We start from the raw sequence: 19373 nt of genomic DNA, 5'->3' as shown, positions 1-19373 counted from the left end.
CAGCATTTCCAAACTAAATCTAACATCACTTAGAAACCTCGTAACCTTAGCTATATTGATGTAGAGTACGAGGTTAGAAGGCCATTACCTTCTGCAATGATGTAAGGTTAGGTTATAAGTTAAAAATGCCCTCCCTTGCTGGATGATGGATCTTCAGGTGACATATGACTTCAAACTTCACATACAAACTAACTACACAGATTCTATGAGAATCCAAGTTTATTATGAGAAATATTGTTTTGGTTTGCAAACATTTCAGTTCACGAATTGAGCCATAGAATGGATTAAGTTCATGAAGACAGGTTCCACTATTCATATACTGTGTGTGTGCGTATGTGTGTGTGTGTATATATATATATATATATATATATATATATATATATATATATATATATATATATATATATATATATATATATATATATATATATATATATATATATATATATATATATATATATATATATATATATATATATATATATATATATATATATATATATATATATATATATATATATATATATATATATATATATATATATATATATATTATATATATATTGTTATGACTACAGTTCCCAGCCCCTTCACAAAGCTGCCACACCTAGACTAACTTCCCCCTAGTCACCTCCTATGTGACTGGGTGCAGGGCTTAATATGGGTTACAAGGTCCACTCTTGAATCATACACCCTTCTTAACAACAGTTGAGGGAGTAGAGGAGGTGGACCAGAGTGACTTAATCGTCTGGGATACACGGGACACTAGAGGACATGAAAAGTGGCTGAACAGGAGTGCTTGTAGAAGAGATGTCAAAAAGTGTAGTTTTCCATATAAAAGTATTGATGTATGGAACAGTCTAGATGAGGAGATAGTAAATGCAGAAAGTTTACATGGATTCAAGGCTAAGTTGGATATTAAAAGATATGGAGATGGGACAGCATGAGCATAGCTCTTTTCCCATAAAGCACAACTAGGTAAATACACACACACACATTTTTTTCCTAAAACAGAGGAAACAAAGATGTCTTGGTATCAAAAGATTACTTGCATTTTCTGAAAAAAAAAAGAAAAAAAAAGAAAAAAAAAGACAATAATGTGGTATTATTCTTGATACCATAAATGCAGTGAAATATAAACTTAATATCTAGTAAAATATTTATCATACTTACATCAATACATTTCCTGATTTGAGTAGCTGGTCAAAAATTATAGCATCTTGATTGCTATAAATATCCTCACCATCACTATTATCCATTTCCCTGTCCTCCACTGGGAAAATTATTTCATATACAAAACCTCAAGTTATCAGAAACAAATATGTTAAAACAGCTGAGTTAGAAGCACTAGATCCAGCACAAATGTCAAGAGACTGAAGGGAAGTCAAGTAGTGATATTACAAGAGGAAGAGCTTCCTGTCCTTTACTACTTAAGTTACAAATAAAAGCTGGCATCATCTTGGTTTACTTCACACATAAAACAAAACATATCTTTAATTTTTACTACACTTCATGTATTTGATGAAGACATTCTTAAAATTTTAAACATGTCCTATAACAAAATTCAACCTCCAGTAATTGTATTATGACAACTTCTCCCTAAAATTTCTTTGATATGTTAATCAGGAATCACATGAAAGTTTAGAAAACTTCCTCTTTTATCTCTAACAATTTACTAATTTTTTTTTTCTACTCCATTTAAAAAATAAATAAATATCTTTTTGTAATACATGTACCCTACTCTTATCTCCTCTCACACTGATAATGCCTTCCTATATTCAGTGTTGCCAATTTAGTGAGGATTAAAGCTGTCAAGTGGTTACTTTACTATACAGTTATATGGTTATTTTAATCATATTGTATTTAATCACAAAACTTTGCTTATTAAATTAAATTATCATTAAATGTATACCTCCCAAACAAACAGGTTTTGCAAAGCAGACTGGCAACAGTGTAGTTGCATTTGGTCTTGTGGTATTTGTGGCACATCATATTTGCATTCCTTTGTTAACTTCTGCCCAGTATGGCAATTGCATACATGAATGTAGAAAAAGTTAGAAAAATAGTAGAGAAAATATGACATGGCATATTTTTCATGGTATAGATAAATTAAACATTTAGAAATTTGTAAATTTTGTAAATCTAAGAAAATATATAAATATCTATATGTTAAATGTCAAAAATTATCAGTTTGAATCTCCTGGGCACTGATAAATCTTTCAGTCATAGCTTCAATTTGAACATAAGACAGTTAGGGGATTAAGGCAGGTGGGGACCACTGCCATATTGTTTTTGGTGAAGAACTGAACATAAGAACATAAGAACATAAGAAATAAGGGAAGCTGCAAGAAGCGACCAGGCTTACACGTGGCAGTCCCTGTATGAAACACTCCTACCTATTTCCATCTGTTATCCCCATCCATAAACTTGTCTAATCTTCTCTTAAAGCTCTCTAGTGTCCTGGCACTAACTACATGATTACTGAGTCCGTTCCACTCATCTACCACTCTATTTGAGAACCAATTTTTTCCTATCTCCTTCCAAAACCTAAATTTTTCAAGCTTGAACCCGTTATTTCTTGTTCTACCTTGGTTGCTGATCCTAAGAATTTTGCTTACATCTCCCTTGTTATAACCCCTATACCACTTAAAGACTTCTATCAGGTCCCCTCTTAACTTACGTCTCTCTAGAGAATGTAAATCTAACCGCTTCAACCTCGCTTCGTAAGGAATACTCCTCATCCCCTGAATCCTTTTAGTCATTCTCCTCTGTACTGATTCTAATAGAACTATATCTTTCCTGTAATGTGGGGACCAGAACTGCACAGCGTAGTCTAGATGAGGTCTGACCAGCGCCAAGTATAACTTTAATATTACTTCCGGCCTTCTACTTTTAACACTCCAAAAAATGAATCCTAGTACCCTATTTGCCTTGTTTCTGGCTTCTATGCATTGTTTCCCTAGATGGAGTTCAGAGCTAACTATAACTCCTAAATCTTTCTCGTACCCTGTACCTACCAGAGTTTGGGTGTTTAATGTGTACCTATTGTGTGGGTTTCCTCTACCTACGCTAAGCGCTTTGCATTTATTGATATTAAATTGCATTTGCCATCTATCCGTCCATTCATTCATTCTATCTAAGTCTGTCTGCAAGGCGATGGCATCCGCTTCTGACCTAATTAATCTACCTATCTTTGTGTCATCCGCAAATTTACTAACATCGCTACTAATTCCACTATCCAAGTCATTGATATATATTAGAAATAATAATGGCCCTAATACTGATCCCTGTGGCACCCCACTAATGACATGACCCCACTCGGATTTCGAGCCGTTTATTAGCACTCTCTGTCGCCTGTTACCAAGCCATGACCCTATCCAACCTAACACCTTCCCATCTATCCCGTGCGCCCTAACCTTTCTCAGGAGCCTTTGATGGGGCACCTTGTCGAATGCTTTACTAAAGTCCAGATATAAGATATCATAACTATCACCATTATCTACTGCCTCGTACACCTTACTGTAAAAACTTAACAAGTTTGTCAGGCAAGACTTCCCCTTCGTGAAGCCATGCTGTGACTGATCTACCATGCTGTGACTGATTTAAACTGGTTAACAGGAGAGTAAGATGGAACACTGTTTTAATGCAGAAGCCAGTTCTGTGTGGGTCACTTGTCTGGGTGAGTCCTACTTGCAATGTTTCTCAAACATCTTAGGACTTCAAAGTAAGTGACAATTCACTGTCTGACTTGCAAGGAAGCACTCCTTCCATGCTGAAACACATTAGCAGACTCTTGATAGAAGTCTTGATCTGCTCTTTCTCTGGTCAGGCTTAACTCTTCCACTGGACTGTTACTTGACTTCTGCATTGTAGCCATATATCAGCTTTTATCACCAGTGATGACCTTGGAAAGGTTTTGAGTGCACCAATCACACTCTCTCTCTCTCTCTCTCTCTCTCTCTCTCTGCACACATTCAGCTGACACTGACATTAGTCTCGTGTCAGCTGGTAGGGCACATACCTGCAATTGGCAGCAGTCCACTTCATGTTGAGTTTCTCTTTGTGAATGGGTTGACATGACTCAAACAAAAGGCCATTTGTCATTAATCATTTGTTTGCATTACTCATGGATGGCCTTTGGCACTTCAATGTTTTTTCTTCTATCTTCCTGGCTGATAGAAAACCAGGACATATGACAACTGCTATCAATGCTTGCTCACATTTGAAATACAAAAACCATCATCTCTGGTATCTACTGTTTTTCCTTTTTCCAAATCTGAAGGAAAATTTGATGCGAATGTATTGCCCCCTTAAGTATGTCATTATAAAAGATAAACACTAAAAAGAAAAATGCATATAACAAACACGAACTCACAAAAATTGGCAGTGGAACAAAAGTGCTTCTTTCTATCAATGTGTCAGTTGGCATAATGCACAAGGATATGATTGCTCAGCACTCCCTAACTTCCCAAGTCTGTATTATTATGTTTGCACTCCATGTGGATAATCTGGAAACATGGATTGCATCTTGTATGATAATTACATAAAATGTTTTCTGTTCAAAATTAAATCATGCTGTAAAGGATTATCATTATGTCCTTGGATGGATTCCTGTGTTAATTTTCACAAGAGGGAACACTTACATGGTGGGTCTGATGGTTGAAGAATGTTGTTGTAGATTCTTGATCTGACTGACTAGCTTCAAGATATGTCTGTGGATGCAAATGAAGAGAAAAATATATCAGAAGTGATGTCATAAAAGTATGGAAGTACTAGTTAAAAACAAAAAAAATCTTACATCCTTAGTCCCATGGCAATCAGAAATAGAGAATGTTTAAGAGTATGGTGTGGTACAACAGCCTCTCATATAACAATCTTGATTTGAACAAAATTGATTGTTGTTACAAACATTAAAATAAAGTTACATAAACCCATTATAATATTATGTATGTAGATATAACAGGTGCAATTTTATCAATAAGCATGTGAAGATAACAGGTGACACTTTATCAATAAACATTCTTGCAAGACACAAACTGGTTAGACATGCAGTACTTTAATATTTTGATAGAGTACTGCTGCAGGTTGAGAACCTCTTCTTTAGAATGTTCCAGATTTCAGATTTTCACAAATCGGCTTCTCCTGTGCTAAGCTGCAATATGCAATATGCAATATGGAAATGATGGTCTAAATTCAGTGATGGTATTGATTTCAGCATAAACTTTCTTACAAAATAATACTAATAATAATAATAAAAGTAAATTGGTTGACCATGCATCCTAACTTGCCACATCTAGGACTGTCAAAACGTAACAACCAGCAACACTCAACATGCAGAAATGAAAAGCTGAATCTAGAAAGTGAAAGAAACTTTTGACAATCAATCACTGACAAGTATACAAAGAGTTTCCAAAGACTGCCACAGAGATATCAGCATTTAAGAAAATAAAAAAAATATCCATAACTGCATTAGGCAAGCAATACATCCACATGTTATTTAGTGTGCTCATAAAAAGTAGGACAAGTTTAGAAATATGCCGTTCCATTTTTTTCACTTGATCAGCGAAGTTTTAGGATTAAAATCAATCCCACATTTACCAAAGCTGAAAATGCCCAAATCATTCAGAATCATATAATTACTACCATCAGTAACAAAACACTGTATGTACCAACATAAAGTAAGCTAATCTAAAGTTTACTGAAGTTTCAAATCTGCTGGAGAGAGAGAGAGAGAGAGAGAGAGAGAGAGAGAGAGAGAGAGAGAGAGAGAGAGAGAGAGAGAGAGAGAGAGAGAGAGAGAGAGAGAGAGAGAGAGAGAGAGAGAGAGAGAGAGAGAGAGAGAGAAACCAGTGGTTACCAGAATACTTTTGGAGCACCTGTGATATGTACCAATGAATATAGTGGAAATAAGGCAGAACAAGCTGCAGTATTAAAACACATATAAGAATGGAATATTTTCATCAAGGTATAAGGCTATTTTATATTTACTATCCTATTTACCTGCTTCTAAAGCAATGACAGCAACAGAACAACAATTAAAATGACTATGATACAACATGTGATCCCCTTCTCTATATTCTACTCCTACTCACAGCTAACCCTTTTAACAGACAATGTCAGCCTAATACATATATATGGTTGGCTAATACTATATTCACAGACATTCATTTTTTTATGTAACACAATAATCTAACACAATAATAGTGTACCACAATAACCTATCCAAGACAATATTTGTCAGCATTTGCAGCATTTGGATAAGAAAATGCAGAGAGCCTCTTGTTCATGATGAGTAGCTTAGCCTGGACTTTTAACCATAATGCTTTAGTAGATTTCATATTAGGAAAAGCAGAGTCGGGAACAGTATGAGTAAATACTATGCTTTGGCATTATTTTAAGAAATGTGTGGACTTGATGTGATAAATGCACTGCACACTCAGAATATGCCTTAATAAAACATTTTTCTTTGGGATTGACATCTTTGTTTGCTTATCACCTGCAATGACAACATAAACCTTTCATAAATTTAATCAATAAAATAACTTATGAATCAGCCAAAATTTACTGATCAATCACAGTCTATGAAAAGAAAAGATGAGAACATTACCAAGCACTATTTGCTAAAGTCAAATGGCCAACCAGTCTACCAAATGTAGTACCTCTTATGTTACCCAAGATGCTGGTAACCACTAGTGACATACCCAAAAAATTATCATCACTAGACAAAGCTACTGTCTGTATGAATGATGCTTCCAATGAAAGTATCACATTTAGATGAAAATTAATTGATAATAATTAAGCAATATAACTCACAACTAATAAGGAACAAAGCACAGTAATGTCAGTTAGCTATCAATGTTTACAAATATGTTCATATTTAAGGAATAAGTTCTCGTCTGACACACAGGCAGTAGGAAGCAAGTCAGCACTATGGACAGACATCTGTCACATTCTGGCATTGTAACTGGGCAATAAAGTGGAAGGACTTTGAAGTGGATTCAGTTTCTAAGAAATTCTTGTCCAACAAGAGGATAAGATGACGTCAGACTATTTAAAAGTAAAAAATGTTAACAGCAGAACAAATAAACTATATATAAAAAAAATGTTGATCAATACTGTGGCAGTTTTAAGCAAAAGTGGTTTCCATGTTATAAATATTGAACACAGAATGTCATAATGGTGAAAACTGATTCAAATTATGTAGTTTATGAACCAAAGGATCATAAAAACACACACTACAGATACTACATCACTCACTAAAGACATTTTGAAAAGTGCACAAAAGCAAACAAACAACACAAAAACAAAAAAGATAAAGGACATGAAAAGCTACACATCCCATCTTATCACACAAACACGGAACAGGAGTATTACCTACTGTAACTATGTCCTTTCAGTTGCTTGTACTGATCTACTGAATTACTGTAGCCCTAAACCATCTGCAACAAAGTAGTGGATGAAGAAATAAACTATTAAACATGTGGATTTGCAATGCAACTCTAAGATATGATCAAGAGATTTCTAATAATATTGTAAATTACACTTTACATTCATTGCTATCAAAATTAATTCCCATTCACAGACAGTGGAGGAACATATGACATGTATCCGAGTTCAGAAGAATGGATGGCACCAGAAGTGATGACTCATCCTTATCATTACATAGTTCATCATTCTAAACCCTTTGGTAATCAGAATGTGGCATTCATTATTTGAGTAACCCTACACAAATTTACTGGACAAAGACAAACAACTGGACCATTCTTTTTGCTATCAGACACATCTTTTAAAATGATTCTTTAAATATGTACCACATTATTTTATTAACCTTGTAGAGATGACACACCAGTCAGATGGTTAAAGGTAACTTTGAAATTTACAAGAGTAAATGTGTTATCTCAAGGTGGCTCACCAAGTTGCATGGTTCTTTGTAGTATGCCTTTTAATTTCTTTGCTATGCCATCTAAAGGATCTCATCCCTATCCTTCTTCCATCTGCCTACTGGCATTCCAATTTCTGTTTTCAATAAGCACACTTGTTCACCGAAGCTTTGACAATTCAGTGCTACCTGAAAGTCAATGCAACCAACTCACCTGTATGATTTATTTCAAAAGCAGTGGCATTCTCCAGTAATGCCCATCTTAAACCATATTAATGTACCACAGGAATGTAGCATTGTCAAACAGAATATCCTATTGCTGTATCCTGTACTAAGGGGAGTTATCCTTCACATCCCAGCCACAACAACTCTCTGACCTTCTACTTCTCATCAAGGACAAGCTTGGCCGAGGTTATCTTCTCTTTACATGTATAAGAGACTGACAAAATTAGCATAAAAGACCATATACTCAAGTTGATTCAGTATACCTTCAAGAAAGAAGACAGTTTCATAGGTGGTCTGATACTCTTCTCAAACAATTTAAGATGTAAGGAAGGAAAAAAATGAATAAGGCACAGTTCCAGACTTTATGAGAGAAAGAGGAAAGTGAACAAATTTATTGAATTTTGCTTTGGTAAGACAAGAATGGGAATGAAAGAAAGTACATATATTTCCATTTTAACATATTACAAGTACCAAATTCTGTAATCAGTGACTGATTTGTATATGTAATTATTCAGGTACACTGTCTCTTTTTGCATCAAACATTTCATGACTCTTAAACCTGAAGCTTTATACATCAGCGATGTGTATCCAATATCACTGCACAAATTTTATTGACATTTACCAAGAGGGAGCCATTCTCATAGTAATTTATATTATCAATGTTACTCCTAGCAAAATAAAGAGTTTTAATGATAATGAATTAGCATTGCCAGTCATTACTATGCCTCCTGAAAATAAAAAGTAAATAACCATAAATAAATAAATAAACAGTTTTAAACCATTATCATTATGGGCTGTTTTAGGCTACTGAAATATCAGCAACAGTGTATGCTCAGTGATAATTCCAGCTAAAAAATAAAAAAAAGTCAAGGATGTGATATTAGTGGTTCTCTACTGTATTCATAGCAAATCAACATTGACATCTTACTTACTTACGATTCCTTATGGATACATCTCTACCCCAGAGGAACAGATCTTCCTCAGTTAATTGCTGGAAAAGATAACATAAAGAATTAAGATTAAATCCAGTAAAAAAAAAAAAAAAAAAAAAAGCAACAGCTTCATAATTCCACTGTTCTACTGCAGACTGTATAATAGGAACAGTCTCTTGCCGACACTAAGGTCAGCATCAATTAATTAGTTGATTCCCAAACTGGGGATAAATTATCCCCTGGGGTTAATATACAACATTTTTTGGGGGATAATGGAGGGGATAACAGTAAAAAAAGTTAAGAATTCTGGAAATCAGGAAATCACTGCAGTACCTGGAATTAGGATCAATGTTAACTTAGTATGTAAAGTTATAAAGTAAACATTATAATTAAATAAAGTTAAACCAAATTACAATGAACATTAAAAAATACTATACATTATCAGAAAAGGAGAAATATGTAAGTGTGTGGCAAGCCAAGAGTACAGGACACAGTCACTTAGCAACCCTTACCATGACATGTCCAGCATGTGTCACTCACTGCATGAGCCTGTCTCTATTTCACACTGCCAATTTCTCTTTTAGCATCAACCAAGACAGATGTAAGTAGGTATGTATGTGTACTACCCTATGCAATGTAGCTAGTATTTACTCACTGTTACATCCTTCCTATGATAAATAGGCTCTTCTAATGCTATCTAACATGCCATGAAAAGGGCTTCATTACCCTGAAAAATTAACAAACCAATATAAAGATCAATATTTTTTTTTCTTATATAGGAGGGACACTGTCCAAGGGCAACAAAAATCCAATAAAAAAAAGCCCACTGAGATGCCGGTCCCAGAAAAGGGTACAAAGCAGTAGTCAAAAATTGAAGGATAAGTGTCTTCAAACCTCCCTCTTGAAGAAATTGAGGTCAAAGGAAGGTGGAAATACAGAAGCAGACAGGGAGTTCCAGAGTTTACCAGAGAAAGGGATGAATGATTGAGAATACTTGTTGACTCTTACATTAGAGAGGTGGACAGAATAGGAGTGAAAGAAGAAAGTCATGTGCAGGGAGGCCGTGGGAGGAAGGGAGGCATGCAGTTAGCAAGATCAGAAGAACAGTTGGTATGAAAATAGCAGTAGAAGATAGCTAGAGATGCAACATTGTGCTGATAATAGAAGCTGAAGACAGTCAGTTAGAGGAGAGGAGTTGATGAGACGAAAAGCTTTTGATTCCACCCTGTCTAGAAGAGCGGTATGAGTTGAACCCCCCCCAGACATGTGAAGCATACACCATACATGGACAGATAAGGCCCTTGTACAGAGTTAACAGCTGGGGGTGGGGGTGAGAAAAACTGGCAAAGATGTCTCAGAATGCCTAACTTCATAGAATGACAAATCCTCATATATTTCTCCCTCCCTCTTTCTCTAGTGTTTTAATTTAGCCATAAATATCAATATTGACAACATTTTGTGAAAAGGGTAACATGCTTAATGTGTCATGTTAAACTGGTTAATGCTTAAAAAATTTGGAAACTAACTGGAGTAATTAAAACATTTTGCAAGTCAAGATAAGGGTCTCTTTCAATTCTTTCCATTCATCTCAGTTAACTGACAACATATTTCAAGCTACACTAGCAAAACTTTTTTACATATATAGTCACTTTTGTCTGTTATGCCTGCTTTTATCATCTCTTGGCTACCACTTGATTGCCAAACCTGTCCATCTACAGTCAGCAACATTTGTGATTAGAACTCCCACTGATGTGACCGTCACATTCTACAAACTAGTAATGTGCCCCTTCTCGGTCTGAAAAATTCTGCCAGAAGAAAATAACTGGATCACAAATTAGGTTAGTCACTCATATACTTTTGAAAGCACAGAGTAATGGATTTAGTGTTTGACATATTGACATAAGGGAAAGGTATCTTTTGTGACCGCTCCTTGCTTCAGCCAATGAAACAGCTGTGTTTGTTTTAACCAAAGTGTTCTACTAAGGTGATGTGTGATGCCTGGAAAATATACAAGCCACAGTTATATAGTATGAGTGTTAGAGTTTCACTAGAATGGTGAAACAAATTAAAAAATACACCGCATAATTATTGGCAACGAAAAGACTGTGAGTGTGTTGGTGAAGAAATGATGAGGGATGTGAGGATATGCCTCATCACAAACATGGTAGTGGGATGCCCCAAAACACCTTACATAGTATCAAGAGACAGTTAAAGGTACATCCTCTCAGCTTACAGTAAAAAAAAAAGCATTTTGGTGCACTCCACCACCATGTTTGCGGTGAGGCACATCCTGGCGTCCCTCATCACTCCATTTCTTCTCCAGTGCACTCACAGTCTTTTCATTGTCAATAGTTATGTGGTACATTTTTCAATTTGTTTCACCATTCTAGGGAAACTAAACATTCACACGTGATTGTGGCTTGTATATTTTCCAGGCATCGCACATCACCTTAGTATAACACTGTAGTTAAAACAAACACAGCCATTTTGCTAGCTGAAGCAAGGAACGGTCACAACAGATAACTTTCCCATGTCAAACACTGAATCCGTTACTCTACGCTTTCAAAAACCTAAGTTGTCATGTAGTTATTTTCTCCCTGCAGAATTTTTCAAACTGAGAAGGGGCAAGTTGCCAGTTTGTGTAATGTGATGCTCATGTCAGTGGGAATTCTAATTGTGAATGTCACTGACTATTACTTGTGCAATTCATGATCTCTCCTGCTCATATCCATTCTTTAAACTGTAGTCAAAATGTCTCCATCTTTGGTCTACTTGCTGAGAGATGACTTTCTCTTCCCATCTCTCTTGTTATACAGAGTAACTATTTTCTCTTAGGGACTCCAAAGTTTTTGTCTCTGGACATTCCAAGTATTTTATTAAATTTCAACATAAGAATTTTATTACATGACATAAGAGATTAATTTCTATAAAACTCTAAATAATATTTTCTTAAGATAGAAGTTACTTACCATACCTGGTTTAAGGAATATTTGCAACATGTTAAATTCCAACCGCAAAAAGTGTATGTAAATTTGGAAGACTTAGGTTACATAGTTATTTAATCTATGACAAATTCTTACCAAAAACTGATGTCCATCTATTCCTTTCCTTAAGAAGATATCACAACATTCAGACAACTCCACCTGTGACAAAAGGAAAATGTGAATAACATCAGCCTTTTACAATGAAGACAGTGTTGAAAGTTACAAAAGTGCATAAAGTAAACTTGGAATGCAACATATAAAATATCAGTCCTTTGTGTCCCTTATAAATTTACTTGTGGATATTTTCCTTCAAGTACTGTACATCTTACATCGTTAAAGTATGCTTTAACTAAACTAGAAATCTGCTGAGAAGCAATACTTATTGTGTAATCTCATTCTACTAATTTCATAAATCTAGACATTTCCTAGGCACATGAGAAGCAATCAAGAGAAAAACAATAGGAATCCAATCAGTTGAGAAAACAAAAACCTAATTAATCAATACATAAATACAATAACTTACTGAAAAATGGTGCCCACACACACATACACAAACATAATGAACATCATTTGTATTGCATGGTCTAGTGTATGGGAGTTAAATTCAAGAGTGCTAGGTACAAGTTTGAGTCTGGTAGATAATGGAATTTGAACCAGCTGGTTCTATTTGGCAATACTACACTGGTCAGGTTAAGAATACAGTAACAAAGTGCATGAACATAGTTGACAGTAAAAGGATGGATTTAGTTTTGAGTGATAAGTTTCTTGAGGATGCTGAATAGGATGACTACTTTGACCATCTAAGATTATATGTTGCTATGGGTAAATAAGAGGAGCATAATTATGAGCTGTCATAATGAAAGGAAGAGACCAATGTGAGTGAGAATATGTCATGGGTGTAACTGAAAATATAATAAAGTATGCAGTGATCCTGTGGGGAAAATGTGGTGCGCTGTAGTGGTGCGGATACATGGTAAGAAATGGCAAAGAAAGCCTAAATATTCAAAACTGAAGGGGAAAATGTGAGATGGAGGACAGCAGTAATGTGGATAAAGGAAGGAGAGGGATGACAGATGGGGGTCTGACTAAGCAATGGGAAAATCTGAAAAGAGGAAAAGATGGAAACTTTACTGCCGTGGTCATCCTCTTTTAAGGGAGCACTACACCACTTCTTAATTATCAATGTATTGTCATATTTTTTGTTAAAAGTACCCATATATGAATATAATCCTCATTTATCCTTAGAACCGTAACTTACTGCACAAGCATGATGATAAAAGCTCTTTTGCTGTAAAAGTGTCACTTCTATAAACATTCTTATCCAATGGTTTGCAATGATGAAAAATCATCAAATATGCACTGTAATATTTCAGAATTATTTATTGTGGCAGAATTCTGAGTTTCCATTTTGTTTAGAAGTAGAAATGCTTTAGTTATTTTGGTCTTCATGGCAGTTTCAGTTGATTTGTGAAAAAATCATGATCTAACTCCTCTTTCCAACAATGTATTGTTTATTGAAAGTAATGAAGTAGATAAAGGAAAACAGATAAAACTGTTTTGAGATACTGAGGTTTGAAAGACACCCTGTTTTTAAACTGCATGCATGGCCTTTAAACCTCCAGGCTTGGTGCAAGAAGGCAGATGCTAAGTTGATTGTTCACTCTGCCTCTTGCTCTCTGTATCACTCTTGTGTTACAAGATGCAAACATGTACACAATATTTGGGTAACTTGCTCTAGAAACAAGTATCTGGAGTTACTCTTCATACTAACATTTTCTGAAGTGGAGATGAAATGTTTTCCATTACTTTCATCTGTTTTTGATGAGAAGATAATATTTTGTTGTGGTTCTTCAGCTGTGTGAGTGGCTGTGGCGGGCAGTGGTGTGACAGGTGACAAGTGTGCAGGGAAAGGTGGGGATGGTGGCAGTGGCAGAAGGTTGCTGTGTCACATGTATGAACTTTGCAGATTCAGTCTTCATTCTTAACCTGAGTCACTTTGCATCTTGATCTCTCTGGCATAGTGATGAAGGTGGCAGTGAGAACTTGGTGAGTCATACAACTAAACATCAGTGTACAGCCTAGGAAAATGCTAATTTGTCTTCAGATGCAAGTAAACAATACAAGAGCTTCCTTTACTCCTTTTTTTAACAGAAAATGAACACAAAGCATCCATCTCTATACATGCAGGGCATGACATGAGTGATGGGTGAGAAGGGTGAGGTTGAGAAAATCAGCCACAACTTTCATTTTTACTTATTTCTTTATAACACAGTGGAACCTCTATTACCAAACACCTCCCTTTCTGGACAATGCAGTTTAAAAAAAAAAATTTGAACTCATAACTGATTTGGTCTTGGTACCATAATTCAGTTCTAAAACAAAGTTACTTGATTTCAAATATCAAAAGACAGAGCAAAAGCTGCTGTTTATTACTAATAAATAGTTTCTATAAATATCTACTTTGTTTTTATATATTTGGAAGAGAGACACAGAGTGTAACATGGTAATCCAGTCTTTGAAATAAGGTAAATGTGATCCCATTGAAAAGTCTCGATGTAAACAAACAGATTTCGGCGCTCAGGAGTAATCCCGAGCCACCTGGAGTTCTCTTGATGACCCACAATGCCATCACCATTGCACAACTGTATTTTTCCAGTAGCTTTTCCCAGTGGCAAGATGTCTAAGTGTTATGGTGACTTTCATTTTGGTGGTAAGTGGGCTGCTCCTTTCTGTGTTCCTCTGTAAAGCTTCCCTCACTGGATTGGTCTAAACAGTATCTTCCAATGAGTTCTGTGTCACTAAGTTCATTCATTACATCCTTTCTGGATAAATAATTTGTGAGTTGGAGATGCTGTGAAGCAGCCATCTTAGCTGTGGTAGTGTCTGTCATGAGCTGCTAAGACAGTGTAGACTCGTGTCTGGGAATTGATTAATCCATTTTACATCAATTCCTATGGGGAAAATAATTTTGGTTTTTCAACATTTCAGATTTTGAACGGCATTCAAGAATGAATTAAGTTTGAGAACCGAGGTTCTACTATACTTCTTCACAAGTGTGCTGAAGGGTTACACAATGCATGAATTCTTTTTTCAATAAGGTGTGATGCTCCCCTTAAGAATAATTCCTAAAGAGGAACCAGGTTTCTGTAAATATATATAAAATAGACAAACAAGCAGAAGCTCTGAAACATGACTTGACTGAACTCACCTGCTGCAGCCAAGCAGCCATCTCCTCAACAGTCCAGTGCTCAACATCATCTTTTTGAGGCACAGGTGTAGCCATGCTTCCCTTCTATGGCTCAGCAGCACTCACAGGGCATTTCTTCCTTTGGCATCTGTGTGACATTCTGTACAGTTGTATTGAACATAAACTTAAATGGAAGACAGTGGAAGTAAACAAAGATTGGACCAAAGGAAGTATAATCTGTATGGAAAGAGATGTGGACAAATGTAATAATTATCAACAGAACACTAGTGTGCTGACAGACTGAACTTAGCAGGAAATATACAATAACAACATTCACATATAAAGGTCACTAATCAATTACACTCCGCCCTCTACTTTTATGGGTCACTAGTGCTGCTGCTACACCACAGTGACAAGGAGTGCAAGGCTGCTGATGAAGAACTAATGTTCATGTCATGCCACCCTAAGACTCCAATTTGTCTTATTTTGTTAGTTTTTGCCACCAACTGGAAAAAATGCATAACAAGTGAGTGAAGTGGGATAATGAATATCACCTATGTAGTGATGAAAATCATGGACCAAACACAATCTTCAGTAACCTAAGCTTAACTAAAGTCAGCCACCTTTGCTGTTGGCACACTAGTATTTATTAAGGCCTCATATAATTATTTATCAACCTATTTCAACAAGTGGCATGTCCATACCACATCTCCTTGCCAACATAAAAGTAATATTACAATACTTCTGCCTTACCTCAAGAAACTTGAATGACATGCTATGGGGCAGAGGGCTGTGTGGACTAAGGGAAAACACCTTAACCTAACTAATTGTCAGCTATGGAATCTATGCAATACTGAAACAAGCACACTGCTGAGAACATAAGCAAGGTTATGCAGGCACACTTTTCATGGGAAAGTTCATTGATGACTAAATGATTGTGTCTGTGTACATACTAGTAGCATTTTCAAAACAACTAAAAAAACAGAACTGTACTTAAAAATTGTGAATTTACAGCCATAACTGATACAACCATTAGAAAAAAAAAAAACAATTCACTGAATCTTGTACATGTGTATGTATGATTATATATATATATATATATATATATATATATATATATATATATATATATATATATATATATATATATATATATATATATATATATATATATATATATATATACACACACACACAGTGAAACTGTTGTGTGGCAGGCCATTTATGACAATTATGACAAGGGGAAGACTTCGAATACTTTGAAAACCTTCACAAGGATATAATAAATTGAGTGAATTAACTACTATCGCTGTCTACAGTTCTTTTTACTTGTAGCATCAACACTGTCATGCCATTTCAGAGCGATCACTTACCACCACTGAAGTCGATATGAAAAACTTGATTTGGACAGTAGCAGTCAGTAGAAGCAAGAAGCAGTGCTCTGCGTGCTGCCCCGTGCCCGCACGTCAACAACACGCCGCCGTCGCCGCCACTGTACCCTCCCCACTCCCCGCCAATGCCAAGGTAAACAATTGCTAGCGTTCATGGACTCCAAAATTTTATTCGTCAATGGTTTCGCAATTTCTTATATTTTTTTTCCCCATATGTTAATTTATATATATATATATATATATATATATATATATATATATATATATATATATATATATATATATATATATATATATATATATATATATATATATATATATATATATATATGGTATTTATTGATAAGAAGTCCGCTCCCAAATTCCCCCAACCTCCCAACCCCTCAAACAAGCTTGGGGGTCTGGGGAATCGGGAGTTTTTTGGGGGAGGGGTGAAAAATAAGTGAAGTAAGGGCGTTCAAGATTTTAAGGAAATTTACCTTAATATTTCGAATTTCCCTAACCTATCCTAGTCCCTAGATCCCGCCTCCCCCCCCACCTAGCATAACATAAAATAGGAACATAAGAAATAAGGGAAGCTGCAAGAAGCCATCAGGCCTACACGTGGCAGTCCCTGTATGAAATATTTACCTATTCCCAACTATCATCCCAATCCTTAAACCTGTCTAGTCCTTTCTTAAAGTTCCCTGATGACTCAGCACTAACAGCTTTATTACTGAATCTGTTCTATTCATCTGCCACCAGTTCCTTATCTCTTTTTTTTTATATCTAAATTTTTCACGCTTGAACCCATTATTTCTTGTTCTATCCTGGTTACCGATCCTAAGAATTTTGCTTACCTCCCCCTTGTTATAACTCTTATACCACTTGGAAACTTCCATCAGGTCCCCTCTTAACTTACGTTTCTTTAAAGAATGTAAATTTAATAATTTCACTCCCGCTTAGTAAGGAATAATCCTCACACTTGTTAGAGGGGTTGGGGGGTGGGGAGGATGGGGAACGGACTTATAAAGAATTGTCGAATTTTGTTTAACTATCACTTCTGTAACATATGGTCGTGTTCCACTTCCTTTGCTTCCATCCCACCATGCAATCCTAAAATAAAAAAAAAAAAAACACGCTCAGACACATAGTAGCAATACAAACAATATATTGGTACCTGCAAGGTCGCTTGTCTGAACCAGTCGTACGGTCATTGGTGAAATTTTCAGTTAAAATACTAGTACATGATTTATTGCATTAATTTAAAAATTCGGTACAAATCTTCCTTGATCACAAAAGAGAAAATAAATAAAATAAAAAAAAATAAATAAATCCCTTAAGGTTTTCCTCTCACATATACGTCTAAAAAAAAGACTGGTTGTCCCGGATTGGTCCCATTCAACGAAAATGGCAGCATTCTCTTCATACATTGTATTCTACATGCACTCACAACACTCCCCTCTCAGCAGCTCATTAAATGGCAGACGCTAGCCCTACAACCATCGATATTAGCCTGATACTCGTAATGTGATGGAGGTCTTGACAGAACTTGACATTATCTCAAGTACGAGCCCAGATGGTACCCATCCCTGTATCTTAAAATCATATAATAATCTTGCATAACCATTATTTATGATATCAGAACGGAGTGGATTAGTAATACTTAAAAAAAAAATTGCATCACCTACTGAAAGTAATTAGTTCATAGTTACTAAATAGCTAATTTACTGTGTGAAACGTAATGCGGTACATTTATCGTATTTTCAACTGAACTCTGTAATGCAACTCACTTAGGTTTGGTGGACGTCATGCCTTACCGTGCCTATTGGCCAGTGGTGGTACTAGAGTACCTATCTCGTGTAGTGCTGCCCAGCTGTAATAGGTACATCCTGTGGTGGTGCCACTCGGACGTACGGTTCAGCTGTACCCAAAGAGTCTTCCTGGTTTGTAAAGCTGGTCTCTTGGTGGTTCACCCTGACACACTATTCCCTCAATCCTTAAGGTCTCACGATGCCTTGGTAAGTTCTGTGTGACAAGGGCCGGCAAGGTGGGCCGGGCAGTCTTGCCTCCTCGCTGAGCCGTCGGTGCTACTCGAAGCCCCGAATGAATAAGTCGGACACTCATTTCATTGACTCATACACGACCGATCCGTTGTAAAAAACACAAACACATGTCGCAACCATACTGTAATTATAGCTAGTTCCCCTCAATTAGATATGTATTGATATGCGAGTACGTGTTCTGTTTATACTCGTATCAGTGTTGACTCCAGACGCGTCGACTCAAAACTCGCTAATGGGCCTCGGTCCTGTAAGCTCATATAAATGACTATGTATTATGTTATTATTTCTGTGGGACTGATCATTTCCCACAAAGGTAGCTAATGCTGCTGCTGCTGCTGCACTGGGGACAGTACTATTACTACTGCTACTCCTAACATGAGCGTCCGGATGGGGAAGCGAGAGCAGGTTCCCCTCTGCATAAACATGTGTGTATTTTGTGTGTATTTTGATGTGATGATGATGTCAGGAGTAAAAGTTGTGAGTGGCTGCTCCTTGGGCATAAAGGGTTATTGATAGTAGGAAGCTGGACACGTTTTTCACGTTTATTAGTACCACGTGTATTATAAATATGAATTCTCCTACAGCTTTGCTACACAGTGTAAGGCGGAGAGTAAGTAAGAAATATTCCCTTGATATAAACCTGCCCGCTAACACACACACACACACACACACACTACTACTACTACTACTACTACTACTACTACTACTACTACTATACACACACACACAC

The 19373-nt window shown here is 36.1% G+C and overlaps 2 protein-coding genes across 28 annotated transcripts in view; both read right to left on the bottom strand.

Moving 5' to 3' along the window:
* LOC135107490 (histone H3.v1-like) overlaps positions 1-18644 on the bottom strand; it is a 62293-nt gene extending 43649 nt beyond the window's left edge. For 6 of the 17 annotated variants that reach the window (XM_064017417.1, XM_064017422.1, XM_064017418.1 and 3 more), the window contains exons 1-5: positions 16581-16713; positions 15229-15355; positions 12117-12179; positions 9037-9095; positions 4644-4712 (exon numbers count right to left, since the gene is read on the bottom strand). In XM_064017417.1, coding sequence (XP_063873487.1) covers positions 4644-4712; positions 9037-9095; positions 12117-12179; positions 15229-15303 — 266 coding nt within the window. In that variant the 5' untranslated portion in view covers positions 15304-15355; positions 16581-16713. Of the gene's footprint in view, positions 1-1173; positions 1422-4643; positions 4713-9036; positions 9096-12116; positions 12180-15228; positions 15368-16580; positions 16733-18370 lie in introns of those variants that run through there. The other 11 variants (XM_064017415.1, XM_064017413.1, XM_064017412.1 and 8 more) reach the window with 11 other exon arrangements.
* A 527-nt stretch (positions 18645-19171) lies between these two features.
* The window catches only part of LOC135107492 (galactosylgalactosylxylosylprotein 3-beta-glucuronosyltransferase P-like), a 112205-nt gene continuing 112003 nt past the window's right edge, over positions 19172-19373 (bottom strand). For all 11 annotated transcript variants that reach the window (XM_064017435.1, XM_064017439.1, XM_064017433.1 and 8 more), the window contains one exon: positions 19172-19373. This exon is cut by the window's right edge and continues 989 nt beyond it. The gene's annotated coding sequence lies outside the window, so the exon portion shown is untranslated.

This window comes from Scylla paramamosain, chromosome 15 (genome assembly GCF_035594125.1).
Source record: "Scylla paramamosain isolate STU-SP2022 chromosome 15, ASM3559412v1, whole genome shotgun sequence".
Taxonomy (NCBI): domain Eukaryota; kingdom Metazoa; phylum Arthropoda; class Malacostraca; order Decapoda; family Portunidae; genus Scylla; species Scylla paramamosain.
The sequence above is the reverse complement of the archived record's forward strand: the minus strand, read 5'-3'. Positions and strand labels throughout refer to the sequence as shown.